Below are 20580 nucleotides of genomic sequence, written 5' to 3'. Positions count from 1 at the left end.
ATTAATTCACTGCTGCCAAATAAAACTTGGACATTAGTTGAGAAACCTACAGGTGTAAATATAGTCGACTGTAAATGGATATTTACTGTTGTGGCGTCACCAACGTCGTAAAAATTGTGATAATTACGATGTGACGCGTGCTCGCACAATCTTTTGGAAACCGTCCCATAAATTACGGGCCCCCCGGCGCTACAAGTGGGTCCACGCTACGTCACGTGCCATCGAGAGCGGTACGGTCGAGCGGATTTTGACCATGAAAATCCGTTGACATTTACCAGTCGTACCCTGGTCGTAAAGAAATAAATTTGTCAAGGATGCAATAGGAGTCTTTCTCAAGAGTGACGCAGCGTAAACCCAGACTGAAATTGGGGCTGGCGACGCAACATTTACTATTAAGAGCGATGAACACGGAAACCCGTCAAAACGTAAAGCTGCGTACAGACCTGAACATTTCGACGAACATTGCGCCGAACAGCGACCGAAACACAAGATCGCGCCGTTCGGATCGCCGAAATGAATGTCGATTTTGCGTTTCGTTCGCTGTTCGGCGCAATGTTCGTCGAACTGTTCAGGTCTGTACGAGCCTTTAGACACGTCTTGTTGCACGTGGATTCGGTCAGGAGTATTTAAGCATCTGTAGCTGCTTCTTCCACTGAAGCAGAATACATGGCACTTTTTGAAGCCACAAAAGAAGCTTTATGGTTAAAATCTTTAGCAGTTAGTATAAATATAAATATTTCAAAGTCAATAGTAATATTTGAAGACAATAAAGGCTGTATAAGTATAGCAAATAATCCAAGTAATCACAAGAGATCGAAACATATAGATATCAAGTATCATTTTTCCAGAGAACAAATACAGAAGGAGATTATTAAATTAAAATTTATTCCTACAGAAAATCAAGTAGCTGACGTCTTAAGGAAACCATTGCCAGCACCTAAATTTGAGGAATTTAGAGCAAAGATGGGTCTGGAATAAAAAAAAATATTCAGTAATAATATAGAAATAAGATTATAATGAATATAAAATTATAGTTTTGATAGTATAAGTTTTTTATATGGTCTGATTAGGTTTTTCTGGGTTTCCCCAATCCTAAGCAACAAATGTTGGACCATATGTAATTAGCCCCAGACGAAGCACAAGGAAGACATGTCTTTACTAAAATAATAGATTTATTTTGAGGGGCGTGTTGGAATTTATTTCATAAATAGAACAAAATTAATCTGTTATTTCTTTAGAAGGAAGGATCGTTTGAATCGGCTTTTGATATACATTGTATCTGCAGTTAATACACATTGTATGTTGTCCCCGGCATGGGACCCTCGATCCTCTGTTGTTCATATTGGACTGTTGCTCCTCTGCTTTCGATTTCTTGATTCATTCGCGACGTTCCTCTCAAACCGTAAAGGCGTGTCTGTCAACGCGCTTTTAGAGAATCTATTGAAATATAAATTCTATTTCGTATACAGATAAAGAGTGTGCTTTTATTATACAGGGTGGCCCACATAACACTGAACAGCTCAATATCTCGAAAACTATGCCATCGATTTTAAAGTTCTTAGTCTTAAATTGCATGGAACTGAAGGGCCTTTCTGACTACATAAACGCGAAGTGGCCTCCCTTCCCTTTTAACGGGGGAGGGGAGGTACATTTATAATTATAAATGGAACCCCCCTATAAAATGTTACATATTTAGATTCTACAGGAAAAAACAAGTCAATTTTGTCTGAAACATTTTTTTGTCAGATACTTCCATGATGAGATATAACAGTTTGAAGTTTCGAGTTGTAGGTACTTGAAGCGCTCGGAAATAGCGTTATGGAATTATACGCGCTTGAGTCCTTTGCTTATTCGTGAAGAAATAAAATGTACTTTAAATGAAATGTTCAAAATGTCCACCACGGGCTTGTAAACATTTATTTACTCGAAACATCAAAGTTGTTCTAACATTTTTTAACATTTCAGGAGGCACTGAAGCGCAAGCGTCACGTATTCTTTGTTTCATATCCTCTTTTGTCGTCGGTGGTTCAAACATAACTTTGTCCTTTACATATCCCCGCTTTTCTAAATTATGAAATGTTGCATGACATTGTTTGATCCCATAACGTTCAAAAAACATCACTGCTGCACGCCGATAATTTTTTTGGCACTCACCTAACGTTAATAACATATTCACTTCTGTGTCAAAAGTAGCCATAATCACAATGTTACTGCTTGAATAACAGCTCTAAACTGAAAACGTTTTCATAGATAAGTGAGTCAAACTCAAGAATTGTAAATATTATTATTTGTGTTTCTTCATGAATAAGCAAAGGACTCAAGCGCGTATAATTCCATAACGCTATTTCCGAGCGCTTCAAGTACCTACAACTCGAAACTTCAAACTGTTATATCTGGAAGTATCATGGAAGTATCTGACAAAAAAATGTTTCAGACAAAATTGACTTGTTTTTTCCGGTAGAATCTATATATGTAACATTTTATAGGGGGGTTCCATTTAAAATTATAAAGGTACCTCCCCTCCCCCGTTAAAAGGGAAGGGAGGCCACTTCACGTTTATGTAGTCAGAAAGGCCCTTCAGTTCCATGCAATTTAAGACTAAGAACTTTAAAATCGATGGCATAGTTTTCGAGATATTGAGCTGTTCAGAGTTATGTGGGCCACCCTGTAGATGTCGAAAGGATACCTCAAGAATTTCAAATGGAAATAATTGATTTACAAATCGACACATAAATAAGAAATAAATTTCAAAATGTCACTCTTAACGATTTTTATAAGCTTTACTTTCCAGCTACTAAATTTACATAGCTAGCTACCCACGCCAGGCAAATGATCAGCTTACTTGGCAGTACTTATATGTGTGAGCAGCATTTCTCGAAAATGAAAATTATAAAAAGTGATGGTCGTAATCGATTGGATGACGAACGACTGAAAAATTGTATTAGAATAGCAGTATCAAGTATCACACCAAATATTGACAAGCTTGTTAAACAGAAAAAAGTCAAGTATCCCATTGAGTTTAAAAATTTATTTAGTAAATATAATAATTTGTACCTATGTATTATTGTAATAATAAAAAATAATAGATCAAATAAAACAAACGCTTTATTGTAAATCTATGTAAGATCTATGTAACTAAAATGATTAGTATGTTTAAGTATGTTGTGGCGTCATCAATACAAGACGTCGCTACGTGAAAATTGTAATGTTCACGATGTAACGCGTGCTCACTCAAGTAAGTCAATCTCTAATACAAAAATAAAAACAATCATCCAGAGGACGACCAAAATTACTAATACCACACAAACGAGGATTGTTGGAAAGATTCAAACTAGCGAAGCTTCGAGTGCCTCTATGGTCGCAAATTGATTAAACAATAGGACAAAAAAGTCGATTAGCAAATGGATAGCAATGAGAGAATTAAAAAGCCAGAATTGCGTATGTAATGAAAAAAAAAACAGAAACCATGTTATCTAAAAAGAATGTAAAAGCACGTTTAGTAAACATGGTAACATGGTCTGATGAAACAAACATCAATCACACATCATCAAAAGGAAGAGCATAGTATTGGAAATGAAAAGGTAAAAGCCTTAATTTGTGGGTTCATTAAAAAAAAATTACACTGTGAATACCGTAAGATGCAACCAGCATCTACTTATAATATTTGGATTCGAGTTCGGGAAGAATGGGATAAAATCAGTCGAGAGATTACTGTGAACGATTAGGTCAAAGCATGTCCCAAACAGTACATTCAGTATTTGAGAACAAAAAGTTTCTGGACAAGATATTAAAGATTTAATAGACATTTGGTGCAAAACTGATTACAATGTATTTGTGACAATGAACAATATAAGAAACGTAGAGAACTATTATAAAATGGCCTTAATAAAACTTCATATACAACTAGTTTTCATGTATTGTTTAATGATTTTTATTATAATGTTATAATTCTGAAATTATATAAAAATATTTCTACAAATACATATGTATATGTTACGAGCCAGGGCTATGAGCAGCGCGAGAGGCCGGCGAGGGGATTTTTACCCCAGGAATATGGTTTCAATTGTTAGTTAGGTACGCGGACGCACCCGATGCGAAATCGAGGAGCCGCTAGGATAGTTGACGTCGAGGACGCACCTGATGCGAAATCAGGGAACCTCTGGGAGGTTGGTGTCAAACGCAGACGCACCCGATGCGAAATCGAGGAGTCACTAGGGAACACGCGGCGAACCCGATACGAAAGGAGGTTGTATAAGAGCGCGGACGCACCTGATGCGAAATCGGGGAGCTGCTAGGATGCGGAAGAACCCAATAATGCGAAATCGGGGATCCGCCTAGGATGGTATAATTTCGTGGACGCACTCAATGCGAAATCGAGGAGCCACTAGGTTGGAGAAATCTTCGTTGAATCGAATTTAAGTATTAGTAAGCCTCGTAACTTCTATATAACTTAATTGATACAATCCGAGCGGTTAGATTGTATCGTGTGGGAACGTTCAATTATTATATTAGGATTTTAGGCAATAATTAAGGGTACGCGAGTTAACAAACAAGACAATTTATTCTGAATTGAAATTACTACAAGTGTTGTTGTTTGTGTCGCGAATGAATATAATAAATGTACAATTAGAGGAATTGTTTACCTATGTTGCACGGTGTTGACGCACTGGCAATGCGGGGTTAGATGGCGATTGTTGAATGCCAAATAGAATATATACCGAACTAACGGAATCTATAAGGTTATGAATTGATTCGAAAGGGACTTTAACCCGATCTCACTAGACTTGACTCTGTAACGCGACGTGACTGCACGATTACTATAACATTACGGAACCGTTTCTGAATCTCAACTGAACCGCTTCTCGACTAACCGAAGAGGATGAAAATGAACGGGTTTATATATACCTTGAAAATGAAAGGGGTACTCTGTTTAAGATTTAATGTCACGTAGGGTCACAGTCACATTTTTTGTCGTTTCTAATGAAAAGCAGGCCTCAGTTAGATTTTCGTTAAAAGGGGTTAATGAAGGTTATCCGGGCTATTTCCTATCAGAATATTAATTAACGGATGCCAGAAGGGAGTGTCTAGAGATTTTGATATAAAGAAGGCATACAGTATCTTGTGTTAATAAAAGGGAGCCTCTGTTGGGACGCTTTTCGTTCTCAGAAAAAGAGATTAGAATTTCTAGTCGAAATGAATATGGCGAACGTCTTCACATTGATGATCATCAATAATACAAATTTATTTGTGTAAACTAGCGTTTAACTAGTAAAAATGTACTGGTGTAAACATTTGTTTCAATAACAAAAATTTATTTGTTTAAACAATTGTTTAAATAATAAAAATTTATTTATGTAAACAAGCGTTAAAAGTTTAAACGATAAAAAGTGTTCGATTATTAATGGTAGTCACTGTACCGTGGTACGTGTATTTACGTATTATGGCTTGGCAACGTCGGATAAAAAAGTCGGCCATCCGACCATCGAATACAATTTCGAATAAAAGATACATTTCATTTTCATCTCTGCCAAATACTCGTCCCGAATAAATCCTCAAATAAATCGTCTGGCCACATCGAGCTTCGGATATCGAATAAAAGTTACGAATAAATTTCGCCGCGACATCTGCCTTCGAATACATTCTGAAATTAATTTTTATTCGACGCCTAAAATCGTTCGGATGGTCGGCGGACGCCGAGTATCTACAAATAAATCCGTCGAATAAATGGGGGCGTTGCAATCGACCATCCGAATAAATCCTGAACATAGCCAGAAAATCATCCGGAGGCACGTCGAATAAAGATACAAATAACTTCTCGCGATTCATCCGACTTCGAATAGAAACAAAAGAACAGAGAATTTGTATCCGAAGGCCGTTCAAATAAATTTTTCATCGGATACTGCCCAACTCTGGCCGTTGCTTCGCGATTCGGATGATCCACGGACGACAAATGAAAATCGTGAAAAGTATCCGACGGATAAACTGTGGTAAACATGTATCCGCGCGAGAGAAACAAGAGTTCGAATAAAAGATAGATTTCCATTTATTTGTATTCGAAATTTTAAAATAACTTTTTGCCCAACTCTGATATCTTCTCTGCGCCTTCAATCGCAAGGATATCTCATTTATACCATATTATGTAGTTTCTTAAAGCCTACAACTTCTGTAAGTAACATTTTCTCGTATTGTTTGAAATAATCAAGACAGTCTCACACAAAGTGGACACACTTGTATACAATATAAAAAAATCTCAATTTTAAAATATCTACAACATGAACTCTTCTAGTCAAAATTTTGTTTATTTATTTCTTATCCGGGATAGCGCGAACGCAGTCCCGACTACCAAAAATTGTACGTCCGAGATATCCACATTAGGGATATTCGCAGGGGTCAGCTTCAACCCAAGTGCAATGGAAGAGCCTCACTCTGGAGGAACCGCCTTCATGATCACGGTAACCTCTACGCCAGGTAAGTATGCTTTCAGACCCGGTTCCACGATACTTGTTACAACGAGGAACTAGTTTCAGAAGCGAGAATCGGGATCTCTCCGAACGCACCATAGCGACAAGTTTTTGAACTAACATGTAACGGTCATTTTCTACCCCTGTCAAGCAGAGGGTAATAGATGTGAGCATAACCCACCTATGATCGTCACTATATTCTTTATAAAGAAGGTAGACAACTATTCACCCCAAAACGCCACATAAAAACATTAAAGATATTATTTATATTTATGTCTGTAACATAACCGTGTCTGTTATCATTGTTTCAACCTATATTTCATTTTTCATTAAACGTACATGTATACATACCATGAAATAAGTTAAATATTTTACAACTATTGTTATTTATACGCAGTTTATCTAAATATATCAACGTGTCATTTGTATGTAAATTACAAATATATGCAATACCACTTTTAACGTTGCATTGTTTAAATTAGAATCTGTAATTGTGTTTGTCTACCATGAGTAGTTTTCAGAAAAGTCAATTCTGAAGGAATGCAATGTTACACCATGTTTCTTACTTTAGCAGTAATAAAATTACTTTATGGACTATTTCGAATAAAATAGTATACTTTAATCTTACATTATGAATACTACACGTGCGTTAGATATATGTCTAATGCATAAGGAAGAAAGGAATTGTTATTGGGTCTCTATTGATTCATTACGAGACTCTGCAGGTTATGATATCGCTAAAACGTCGTCGCTACTTCGAGGGTACAACAATGATTAGAGTGAGAAGGAGTCTCAAAGTGCGTCAGTTTTTATAGATATATTTCAATTGATCAAAAAACCAAAACTACAGGAGAAAATATCCCATGCGCAACGGAGCGAATCATCGCATCGTTCCACATATGATATCAACGGAAGCTTGGAATTATACTTTGTTGGAAATATAAAAAGGAAATAATTTTGCAAAGTGCAGTACGTCGGTACTTCATTTATTGTGTCGAATCAATTCATATGTCACATATTATTTAATTCGATTTTTATTTAAGATACCTTTCTAATTAACGAGATACATTAACATTCATAAGCATTTCGCTTCTTTGAAAATCAACTATTTCAAATGAACAGCTTGAAATAATAAATTATATACATATAATAGTAAATTCATTTCTGGGTACCACTTTAATAAAAAAGTATTTACTGTAAAAATGCAAAGTACATGTGCTTTTATAACGTATAGACTTACATAATATTTTTGACAATCAAAATTATTATTAAAACAAATAAAACTGGGTGCAAATTATTTTTTCCACGTTATAACATTAAAATTTAAGCCGTGTATGCATTTTTAGTCGAAAATGTGAAGCGTGTTTTAAACATTCAAGATAAATATTCTATATTTATCAAGATTATGTAAATTACATGTTTAACCTGTTACAGGTAACCTGTCACATATAATATCAAACGAATATTAATTACTAGCATCATAAAAAGAAAATTTACAGTGGACCACAATTATTGTTCTTGCATCATTCAATTAAGTATGTAGATTTGAACATATATTACATTCATAAATAATACAAACAACATAATGTGAAAACACATATCAATTAATGTACATATGTCGGAAATCAAATATTAGTTGATATTCCTAAATACAGAGATATACAACGTTTTAATGATTATTATTTTTAAACAACTTTTAACATAAACATCAACACGATAAAAGTACTTATTTGATTTTATTATGTGTTGTTGTACAAGCATATATGTCGAATTTTTGATTTGTCAAGTATATACATTATATATCCAGGTTACGAAAGTATTAACTAACCTCGATATTATCTTCTTCATTGTAGTTGTGTTATTGTTGTAGGGTTGGGCGGGGTTTAAACAATTGTTCAGCATTCGCCATCGCGCAATTTGTAATAATCTAAGATCCAATGAAATGTTTAATTACAATGATAGAAATTATTTTTTATTATTAATACTTACTATTCCTATATGCAATTACAACGTTTTTCTGCAAACCGTTCTCAGTAACAGCCGAAAGTCGCAGTATCAAACAGCGATTGTAACACAACATGTGACAAACGCTCGGGAAGGTTCGATTATTCAATTTGTAATCCCGGGCACAAATGGTTCGATTACCATCACCATCCCTGTCTTCTTTGTATAATTCTGGTATTTTTGCGTTTTTATCTGTTTCTTCTTTATCGTTCTCTACATTGTCATTACACTGTTCACAGTTGCAGGATGCTTCATTTTCAGTGGACATGCTGTTACGTCCCAAACCAACTATAAGAACTGAATAAAGAACATATATAATATATTTATATTTAAATCATGTACACATCCCTAAAAATCGCACACCACGTAACAAAAATATAGCATATTCTATAAACTTAATGTTTCTATAATTTGTATGAATTACATTTATTTACATTTGCTGTTTACAAAGTTTTATTATGTAGTTTACGTTAAAAAAAAGTCATATTACCTATTGTTTAAGTATAAGCAACATAGTTAGAAATAGTCACAATTACAAAAAAATAGCAGGTAATTAAAGATTTCATTTAAATATGTATAATAAACTATTTTTAATATTCGTTTCTTAGTAATTCAGTTGAAACGTACATAAAATTTTCTAGAACGATTGCTGTTTCAAATTTTCTTAGTTGTTTAAGTATTTACTAAATCGATATAATTATAACGACAAATTCGGATAAAAAAACATGTATAAGTAAAAAACAAATTTGAAATAAATGTCAAAATTTGTGTAAAGCAAAAATGGAGAGTGATCTGTTCAGAAAATTAGAAGATACATATACATATATATTTGCAATGCATCCATAACATATTATCGCAGAAGAAAGGAAGAAATAAAATTTATGATAATTATTTTTCAGTTTACAAATGAAGATAAAGAAAATTGGTATAAAAAAAGTACGTTAACTTAGAGAGTATTTTAATATCGGCAACTAAAATATTATTAAACTAACTGAACCGTGCCATTTCCGCAAGCAAAGAGGCATGGCTTAGGAATTGTAAAAACAATAAAATAGTTAGAAAAATAATTATTTTTAGTATAATGTTACTTTTGATTGCTTCCTATGAACAAATAAAAATTACTGGAATTTAAGATTGAAGGCTCAAAGAAATACTTCTTTCTTAATATTTATACACACATACATTTGTGTATGTCTATGAATGCGTATAAGAACAATATATACTTTTAAACAAAACCTCAGCATTCCACTTTACACGAATCATCTGTATAATCTTTAGTCAAAATATCGAAAAAGTGATATAATTAACTAATTTTTTTGATTTTATAAAAAATATAAAAAACATGCACAAACATACGAAGTATACACGCTCTATGAAATATTCGCATTGTAGGTACAGACTAAACAAAAAAGGCTGTAACTGATGAAACGAAGGCACAAAATCGATTATTGGACGAACTATGTAGCAGTCGCTACCGATTCAAACTGACGTTATTTGATGACTGTACGTTGAGATATTTCGTGTAGTATAGTGCTGTGCTATTGTACAATGTAGTTCAAGCTTGTTAATTTCCAACACAGTACAGTGTAACAGATCGTATAATAATGTATAAATTAAAATTTAAATAGCGGTATTTTTAACTTGATTTGAACAATTTATCGAAAAAATGTATCTATGCATATAAAAACATTTGACGAAGTGATGCACAAAAATTATATTTCAAGTAAAAGTAGTAAATATATAGAACATTGCTATCTTAAACTTCGATATTTGTCTTTATACATATATTGTATACGGGATATACTTTATATTATATAATTACAGTAATATACATAAATGTAGGTATTAGAGGTTTTCGTTGAGGAAATTCATATACGCGTACGTTACTGTTTTATTATGGATCAAAAACGTCGACACAGTAACCTTTGGCTATCATGCAGTAAAAGTAAAGCGTGTGCGTATCAATGTTAAAGTGACATAAATAGATACATGAAATGAAGCAAGAAAACAGTATCTAAGTAAGTGATATTGATTTCAATGACTTAGAATCGCAGATTTTTATTGAACACTGTATTACTAAATAGTCTTGCGAAAGTATATTTAATTAAAGTCACCTTCATGATTTTAGACATAAATGTACTGAAAACTTGATTTAATTATAAATTTCGTTTATTGTGATCTAGAATATTACATGTGTAGTTGTACATATATTTCGTAATATTGTTTATATTATTGAATTATAGATTCATGAGCAAATTTTATTTAAATGATACATTTCCAAAGTCATTTATACAAACAATTCTTGTAACCATTTATTGTACCGAAAACTATATTACATGGAAGTATGAAGAATAATATTGGAAAGGTACATTATACATGTAGTATTACATGTATGTATACACATAATACATGCAGTGACTCCTACTAATATTCGGACGCTCTTAAAAAATCACATAACTTTGTCAATACTGGACTATACTACTTGATTTTTTTTTTTTTTGGGAAGTTAGAACAATTGGTTCGGTACATAACGTGAAAAAAATGTTTGAGTAAAATTGTAATTGGTCGAAATTGCAGAGAAAGTACCAAAAGTCGTATTTTGCAACTTTTTTATGCGGACTACTATTAAAAATTTTAAAAGTACATTTTGTACATCTGTATCAATCATATATATTCTAAATATTTCATCTAAATCGGTCAACGTTGCACTGAGCTACAAATGTTTAACGATGAAAACTTAAGGGTGAAAGTCGCAGAATTTTGGACTTGTCAGGGAATTTCGCCCTTATGTGATCATTTTGAAACATCTGTAGCTCATTGCAACGTTGACCGATTTTGATGAAATTCTCAGAATATGTATAATTCATTCAGATCTACAAATCGTACTTTCTAAATTTTCAATGTAAGTCCACGTAAAATAGTTGCAAAATACAACTTTTAGCATTTTCTCTGCAATTTCAACCAATTGCAAGTTTTCTAAACAAATTTTTTCACTTTATGTAGCAAACCAATTGTGCTAACTTCTTTTAAAAAATCCAAGCCATTATGGTCTAATATTAACAAAGTTATACGATTTTTAAAAGCGTCCGAATATTAGTGCGAGTCACTGTATACTTTCATGGATGTAGCAGTAAAGTGTTTGTGTATTGTATTGCAATTTTATAATTCAGTCAAGTCAAATCCTGATACTTTGAACTTATTTAATTTGTAAATTTGTGAAAGATTAGAATCTTTGATCTACCTTGAAAACTCAAAACTCAAAACTCAAATTATTCATTATTTGTTAAAACTATTTATTATTAATAAATTATTATTATTGTATACATATAAAATTACAGATGTCTTCTAAAGTGCTATTTGTGTTTCATTCAAAGTTGTCATATATACAAGAAATAAATGACCTTTAAAAGTTCAACTTCCTTTCCTTTGAGCTTCCATAATTGAAATAATATTAACCGTTTTATGAAGCTTCCGTAAGTTGAAATTTTAATGAGCCTATCTCACTCGCAAACTTCAGTTACACGAAACCTCTACGATTCAAAGATTTTAGTTCTTCCCTAGAAGTTCAACTCACCGAGGCTCAATTATATATTCTATCTTATACATTCTATTTACTTACCAATAAGACATCACTTTTGTAGGTTTTAAAAATTTGTAAGCATTTTAACATTCATTATTACGCAAATAACTTTTTACTGATCTTTAATTTTATAATAAATCGTAAGTAACAATTTACGTACCACGGTATTCACGGTATCGAAATACTATTGTAAAGTAATAATAATAATCAGTAGATTGCGGATCTTTATGTAAAATAAAAATTGTCTGCATCGATTGCAATAAATGGAAACCAAATAGAATCTTATTTCTCCCCTTAATAATTTTAATACATGAGAAATCATATATTGACATCTTTAATTTTTAAAATTTTCGTACAATTTTTAATTTCATCTACTCAGTTTTGCTATGAATGCATAAAGATCTACAGTCTATGATTCAGATCCAAAAATAAAAACAGCATATTATCTTGAGCTAATAGAGTTCTTTTTGTCTATACATTACCTTTACATTTTTAACTTTAGTAAAATTGCAGTTTCTCAATTCTTTAATATCTTTGTTTACAGTTCACATTAGAACAATAACATTTGATAGTGCAACGGTAAAATGAGAGTGACACAATAGAAAAAAATATTGATAATCTCGAAATCTATTTCGACTCGTAACGCGACGCTCGAATCTTTAAAGTTTATTGACATAACAATAGGTATCTTACGACAGCTGAAAATTGCATAATGTTGTGACTTATGAACTAATTTACATCTTAATCCAAGCGCCCATTGTTCGACGCTATTGTAGCTCAAGAGCTTACTGTGTTTAGGGTAGCAAACTTCGAAGCGTTGTAAGAAGACTACGTATTTATGTATGTACGTTCGTCGATTTCTAAAAAGAACCGTCAATAGCGAAAAAATTATAGGGCAAGAGACCCAGTTACTGTGGTGGTGTCAATTACTGTGCCTATGCTAATTATACTTATTTTTAAAGCATAATGAATATTAAAAAAGAGATATTAAATTCTTTGAACAAAATCAGGTAATATATATGTTATATATTTATTTTTTAATATTCATTATGCTTTAAAAATAAGTATAATTAATATAGGCACAGTAATTGGATACCTTACACTAGCTCTGTGAACTATATTAACACGTTGGGCCCGACGCCGGTCCCTGGGGACCGGCAGTGAACTTTCCGTGTGGCCGGCGCAGGTCCCTGAGGACCGGCACTAGAATTTTCGTTTGGCCGGCGCCGATCCCTGACGACCGGCACTATAATTTTCGTTTGGCTGGCGTCGGTCCGTGGGACCGACAGTATTAAAGTTAAAAAATAAATATAGTCTCAATGAAATGTGATCAAATGTAGTTTTAATGAAATTTATTGAAACATTCTCAACAAAAATGCGGCTTATCTTTACACATATTACAATACGTAACAACTTTTTTGGTCATATTTGTAGCTGTCTTTCGTCCACATAGTATTGAATTGTTATCATAACACTTCGAACAATACCTTCGGACTTTATGTACGCCTCCTTCCTTTTTATATAATTTATGAATAATTTTTTCACGTTGGATTGGAGTTTCCTCATCTAGCCGCCGTGTGAGTTCATCCGTCAATTGTCTGCGAAATGCCGTGACTGATATTTTTTTTCCTGTCACTTCTTGATACATAAACAAGGCATTTATAACAGCGGTATTTAGAAATAGATCAAATGCTAGCTTCTTATACCACTTGAAAGTTTTTCTCAAGGGACTGCCATATGCGCTCATTTGATCTGACAAATCAATACTAGTCTTTGCTGTATTATATGCAGCCACAATTTTTGGTTTTGGCAAAAATCCTCTTTTTGTTTTCACAGTTATCATTTCGCTTGAATGTTTTGTGGACAGGACCAAAATAAAAAACGAAAAAGAAAAGACGTCGAAAATAGCGCGACAAAGAAGAATTCCTTATTTCTTGGCGGTACCCTACAACATTGTATCGCTTGCCGGCTGCCGGCTGAACGGAAAGGACAGCAAATTCGGCGCCGGGCTCAACGTGTTAAGATTAATCTTCATCAAATTTTTCAATAGCGTGTAGCATATATCGAAAATTATATGAAGAGTGTAACTGTATCAGTGAGAACAAAAACAACGTGTCAATTTTGTTTTGAAATTGGCACATTGGTAAAATCATATTATTAGTTTATTACAGAGTTGGGCATTATTTAGATAAAAAATTATTTAAATAACAATTCGAATAAAAAATACTTTATCTTTATTCGTAATTCGGAGGTTCGAATAAAAAAAGTATCTTTATTCGACGAGAATTTATCCGACAAATAAAGATAATTTTTTTTTATTCGAAGCCGGTTTAGTCGAACTTCGAATAATTTGTTCATCTTTTATCTGTATCTTTTATTCGAAGGATTCGAATAAATCATCGAATAACTTTTGCCTGCTCGAATAAACGGCGACGAGGTCCGACGAGCGTCGAACTTCAAAAACCCAACGACTCACAATCACGCACGAATGAAAGTTTAGACTTTTAGATTTTTCTATATACCTTCATAAAATTGTGACGAGTGAATTGAGAGGCTTTTCCAGATCAAAATAAGTCCACACTCAAGTGTAATCGAATAATTTTTATCGATACGTAATGTTACGATAAAAGCATTTCCACAATGAAATGTGAATATAACTCGTATTTTTATAATCTTTTGTAATGATTGGCACCCAAAAAGACAAAAAAAATGTATTTAATTAAGCATAGTAAGCAAAGACATACTTGAGTGGTACCAACGTCGACTACGCATAGCGACGGCCCTGGCGAGTCGCGAAAAGGCTGCAATGGCCGTCTCGCGCACACGCTGTCAATTAACATTTTCTGATCCTTCTCGTACATTAAGGGAACCAAATACTTTTCGTGAATGGTTTCTTTACCAGAAATGTCTGTACAATGCATTCCTGTATAGTAAATTCCTGCTAGATAAAAGATTTTTCACATAAATACAAAAATAGAGCGTACAAAGTACCCGCGTCGGCACATTTTCAAACTTTAACAACCATTTACAACTATTAGGAAGTACATAAAAATATAATTGACTATATGAATATGTAGAGCAGAGTCCCCTCTATCTCTTGACTCAAATTTGAACTTTCTCGCGTGTTTAGTTTTTGCGTAACACGTCGTTTCGTATCAAAATCGGGCATTTTTACAAAAACCAAAATTTTTCGAAAACGTTGCGTGATGGAGCAATTCTACTTTCAGATTCGGTTTTAGGATGACAAAGTGTATCAGAATCACCCAACAGGTATTGCAAAATTTTTTTGGTGTTGGACAGTGTTATTATTCGATAGTTTTTAGCAGCGCCCCCATGTATTCGACGGTGAATTTCGGCAGATACTCGCAACTCAGAATGTATCTTTGATTTTCGACGTACGATTTTTGCGTGGCCCTGAGATTTATTCGGATGGTCGATGTAGGGAAGATGATTTATTCGATTTTTTATTCGAGACGAGCATGGGCAATAGATGAAAACCATATGTATCTTCTATTCGAAATTGTATTCGAAGTTCGGATAAAAGAACGAGCGACGTTGCCAAGTCATAATACTTACGTTGTAATATGCAAGTACGTACTATGATATAGTGACTCCCATTAATATTCAAACACTATTTATTAATTAAACAATTGTTTAAACCAATGAATTTGTATTATTTAAACGAATGTTTAAACACATACATGTTCATTATTTAAACGATTGTTTAAGCAAATAGATTTGTATTATTTAAATAGATGTTTACATAGGTAAATGTTTATTATTTAAATGACTGTTTAATAAATGAATTTTTATTATTTAATCAGATCTTTCAACCGATACATTTTTATTACTTAAACGATTGTTTAAACAAATAAATTTTTATTATTGAAACAAATGTTTAAACCAATACATTTTTATTATTTAAACAATTGTTTAAACAAATAAAATTTTATTATTTAAACAATTGTTTAAACAAATAAAATTTTATTATTGAAACAATTGTTTAAACAAATAAAATTTTATTATTTACACAATTGTTTAAACAAATACATTTTTATTGCTTAAACGGTTGTTTAAACAAACAAATTTTTATTGCTTAAACAATTTACGTCTCCATTTACAATGAGTAAAAGTCTTTATAATAAAAGGAAATGTCATTAGGTTTCACCATCGGTACTCTGCTGGGTATTAAGGTATTAAGACAATTTTATAAAGAACTGTTTAGATTATGTATTATGTACAGGTATACGTACATATGTAGGCATTGCATGCAATGGCATTTTTCTGTCTACGGTTCTGAATTACCGACTCTGTAGAACATGCAGAAATTTAGAATCAAAGACATCGATGATTTAAATTATCTGGAACAGTACTAAATAAATAACAAGTTAACCATTGTTGGTTTTGGGAAGCAAGGTATTTACTTATTTAGAAAGAATAAAAAAAAACACAGATATGATCATGAACGATATTTGATCGATGTTTCCTCTACTAAGGCTAGGCTTTTACTGAACGACTTCGGCAGCTCGTCGATACGTTGGAGAAAAATAAAACATCCGAATGGGACACGTCGGCGGACCAAAAAGAAGCGCGGCTCTGTCTTTGATTCGATACCTAAAGACACCGCGAGATACAATGTAACGAGATACATATACAACAGTTAATGGAACCGTATTATAGATATAATTTCTGTACAAATATCTATACTCCCACTCAGAAATTAATCTTTAAATACTTATAGAGAGAACATCGTTCATTTCCCTTTTATTATTATTATTCTTGGGCAATATACAAATGGTTCAACATTCGTTGCAATGGATTGAGGAAAACCCAAAAAAAAAACTCAATCAAACCATTATTATCGTTTAACAATTTCTTATCACTCGGGCTCCTCCAGTCCGATCTGCTTGCGCATATAATTGAACTTCACTGTTGGTATTGGTTTTGTGAAAATATCCCCTAGTTGTTCACCTGTAGGTATATATTTTAGTATTATTTCCTTTTGTTCAATCTTTTCTCGTGAAAAATGATACTTAACGTCGATGTGTTTCGATCGCTTATGATCTGTTGGATTATTTCCTATTGCTATACAACCGTTATTGTCCTCGAAAATAGTAATTGGTTCCTTTATGTCTATTTTTATACTCGACAACAAAGATTTTATCCAACTAGCTTCTTTAATCCCTTCATATAACGCCATATGCTCAGCTTCAGTTGAGGAAGTTGCAACTGAGTTTTGTTTCCTTGTATTCCAACAGATCGTATTCGTTTCAAACATTTTAAAAATATATCCAGTCGTACTCTTCCTGTCGATTTCATTACCTGCCCAATCAGAGTCTACATAACCAGTCAATATAGTTTTGAAATCATTTCTTTTATAAATTAAACGGTATCTTAACGATCCTTTCACATATCTTAAGACCCTTTTTAGATTCTGCCAGAGTTCCTTATTATTTTTATTTTGATATCTGCTGAGCAAGTTCACAGCGAAACATAAATCAGGTCGCGTGCATAGCATAGCATACATTAAGCAGCCAATAAGGTTCACTATTACACTCACTCATTTCGTTCATATCTGTCATTGAAAACTTTCTTTTTAAATAATCTTTAAAGTTTTTTAATGTGCTTCTATCGTATGTAACTATTAAGAGATCGTCAACGTACAAAATGACATATATATTTTTACAAATATGATTCCTATCGAGGAAATATAAACAGCGATCTACAGAAGAGTTTTGAAAGCCATGGTTTTTGAGAGTGACTTCAAAAAGTTGAAACCAGCATCTGGCCGATTGTTTTAAGCCATATAATGCTTTATTCAACCTGCATACTTGATTTTCTTGCGCTTGAATACCTTCTGGTACACGCATATAAATCTCCTCTTTCAGTAGACCATTCAAAAAAGGCTGTCTTAACGTCCATTTGGTGAATTAATAAATTATACTGATTTGCAAAGGCCAAAAGCATTCGAAAAGTTGCAATGCGAGCTACAGGCGCAAAGGTCTCATTATAGTCTAATAAATATTGTTGACTAAAACCTCTTGCAACCAATCTCGCTTTAAATTTGCATGGATTTCCGTTTTCATCCATTTTAATGCTAAAAACCCATTTGCAATCAACTATATTTTTATTATTTGGACGGGGAACTAGGTTCCACGTATTGTTATATATTAGGGAGTCGATTTCATCTTTTATCGCTTTCTCCCACTGAATCTTATCATCACGGTCTTTTATCTCACTATACGCTTTGGGAACTTCACAATTTGTTGCGAGTGCATAAGCATGATAATCATGCTCCTCATTATAATTTATATGAGGTTTGACTTTAATTCTTGCACTTCTTCGCGAACCACTTTCATTAGAGTCAATTTGAGCATTAGTGTTTTCGATATTCCTTTTATCAGACACTATTGTTTCGCTCCTTTGACTTTTGCTGATTTCTTTTTCTTCATCAGCTTCTTGTGATTTTATTGCTACGATACTTTCTTCTTCAAAGTTATTTGTGTGTACAAAAGGTCTTGAATTTTTAAAATTAATCTCATCAAAAATGACATCACGGGCTATCATGAATTTTCCTGTATTCGCGTTTAATATTTTATACCCGTTTTTCTCATAGCCTATAAATATCCCTTTAAACGATTTCTTATCAAATTTACTTTCTCTATTTTTGTCGTGCACGTAGGCGGTGCTACCAAAAATTCTTAAACGATTTAATTTTGGTTTCCTATTATGCCATAGTTCAAAAGGAGTTTTATTCTCCGCGATGGCTTTACTTGGAGAAATATTAATTAAGTGGGCTGCTGTTAATATTGCCTCTCCCCATAGCTCTTTGTATAAAACAGCACCATGAATCATGGCGCGAGCTTTTTCTAATAGAGTTCTGTTCATTCGTTCTGCTATGGGATTTTGCTGAGGCGTATACGGAACTGTCAATTGATATTGAATACCCTTTTGCACACAAAAAGCTTTGAATTCATTTGATAAGTATTCTGTCCCATTATCGCAATTCAAATTTGCGATTTGTAAACTGAAGTGTGATTCAGATTTGGCTACAAAGTCTTGAAAAACTTTGAACACTTCAGATTTAAACGCGATGAGATAAACGACCGTGTAATGTGTAAATTCGTCAATGAATGTAACAAAATAACTTTTTTCGTCGATTGTTTTTGGTTTAATTGGTCCACATACATCAGAGATGACAGTAAACAGAGGTCTAGTTATGTGACTCCTGTCCCTTCCTTTTGAGAAAGGCAGACGCGCTTGTTTTCCGTACACACAAGCTTCACATAAATCCTGTGTAGGATTAATTCTGTCTATTAATTTCTTACCAACGATTAAATCATTCTGTTTCATTTTAACGAATTTAGAACTCTCAATATGACCCAAACGTTCATGCCACAATTTGTATGTGTTTGGTACTACGATATTATTTGCATATGTTTTATCACACATAGTTTTATCAATAGTAAATGTTACACATATTAAATTTTGTGCTGACTTACCAGTGAGTATGGTCTTACCACCGTTCGTTACTGTAACTTTGCCAGTTTCGCTAAAAATGACTCTCATTCCGGCTTCCTGGATTCGGCGAACGGAAAGTAGGTTGTTTGGGACATCGGGTACGTATAATACATTCTCCAGAACTCCGGTAACTCCTAGATTTGTCGTTATTTTAATCGAACCAATCTTCGTTGCCGTGATAACTTCACCTTTCTTTGCAATTGACACATGAATGGGCTTCTTCAATGTTGATAAAGTCACGAAAAAATCCATTTCATTAACCAAGTGATCTGTAGCACCTGAGTCCAATATAAAATCTATTTCAGCAGAATCATTTGATCTTTTATTATTTTTTATTTGAACTCCTGTCATAAACGCGAAGCTTTCACGCTCTCCTTGCACTTGAACGGTTTGAATTGTTCGCGGCCGCTCTTCAGCCGTAGAATTCCTTTTGTAATAGTAGCAGTCTTTCTTTTCGTGGTTTCTTCTGCCACAATAATCACATTTTTTATAATAGTTTTTGTTAAATCCTTTATTTTTAAAAGAACGACGTTGATGATTATTTTCATTTCTTTTAAAACTTGTCTTAAATTTTTTTATCTCTCTTTATCCTCTCATTATCCCTTTTTGTTTCTATATGCAATACTTTTGCACTTGTTTCACTTTTCTCGTTTCGTAGTTTCACTTCATAATCTAGCAATTTAATTTTCACAAATGCGAGGCTTAGATTTTCGTCTGATTGGGTTTGGATTGCGGTGACGAGTGGATCGTATGAATTTGGTAACGTTAATAACAATCTGGCTACTTTACTCATCTCGGACAGTGTTTCTCCCGCAGAGTGTAGTTCCACTATCATTTCGTCGAAAAGTATGAAATGTTTTGAAAGTGGTATATCTTCCTTAAATTTAAAACACAATAACTTCTTCTCGACAGCAAGTTGAGTTTCGAGGCTTTTTCTTTGGTATATCGCATCCAATTTGTTAATTATATCCCTAGCCGTATCTGTCTCCGTTGCGAAACATAACATTGAATCGG

General features: G+C 33.2%; 1 protein-coding gene and 1 non-coding gene across 2 annotated transcripts; both read right to left on the bottom strand.

Moving 5' to 3' along the window:
- Positions 1-6313: 6313 nt before the first annotated feature.
- LOC143359424 (U1 spliceosomal RNA) lies at positions 6314-6476 on the bottom strand. Its single transcript, XR_013083117.1, has one exon. It is a non-coding gene; the product is annotated as a U1 spliceosomal RNA (small nuclear RNA).
- Positions 6477-7376: 900 nt separating this feature from the next.
- LOC143358610 (uncharacterized) lies at positions 7377-9961 on the bottom strand. Its single transcript, XM_076795886.1, has 3 exons — positions 9822-9961; positions 8451-8762; positions 7377-8388 (listed from the first exon to the last, which is right to left on the bottom strand). The coding sequence occupies exons 1-3, from the start codon at positions 9850-9852 to the stop codon at positions 8357-8359; spliced, it is 375 nt and encodes a 124-aa protein (XP_076652001.1). The 5' UTR covers positions 9853-9961; the 3' UTR covers positions 7377-8356.
- Between the last annotated feature and the right edge of the window lie 10619 nt (positions 9962-20580).

Source organism: Halictus rubicundus, chromosome 11 (genome assembly GCF_050948215.1).
Source record: "Halictus rubicundus isolate RS-2024b chromosome 11, iyHalRubi1_principal, whole genome shotgun sequence".
In the NCBI taxonomy this organism is placed as follows: Eukaryota; Metazoa; Arthropoda; class Insecta; order Hymenoptera; family Halictidae; genus Halictus; species Halictus rubicundus.
Note: the sequence above shows the minus strand (reverse complement) of the source record. Positions and strands in the feature narration are given on the sequence as shown.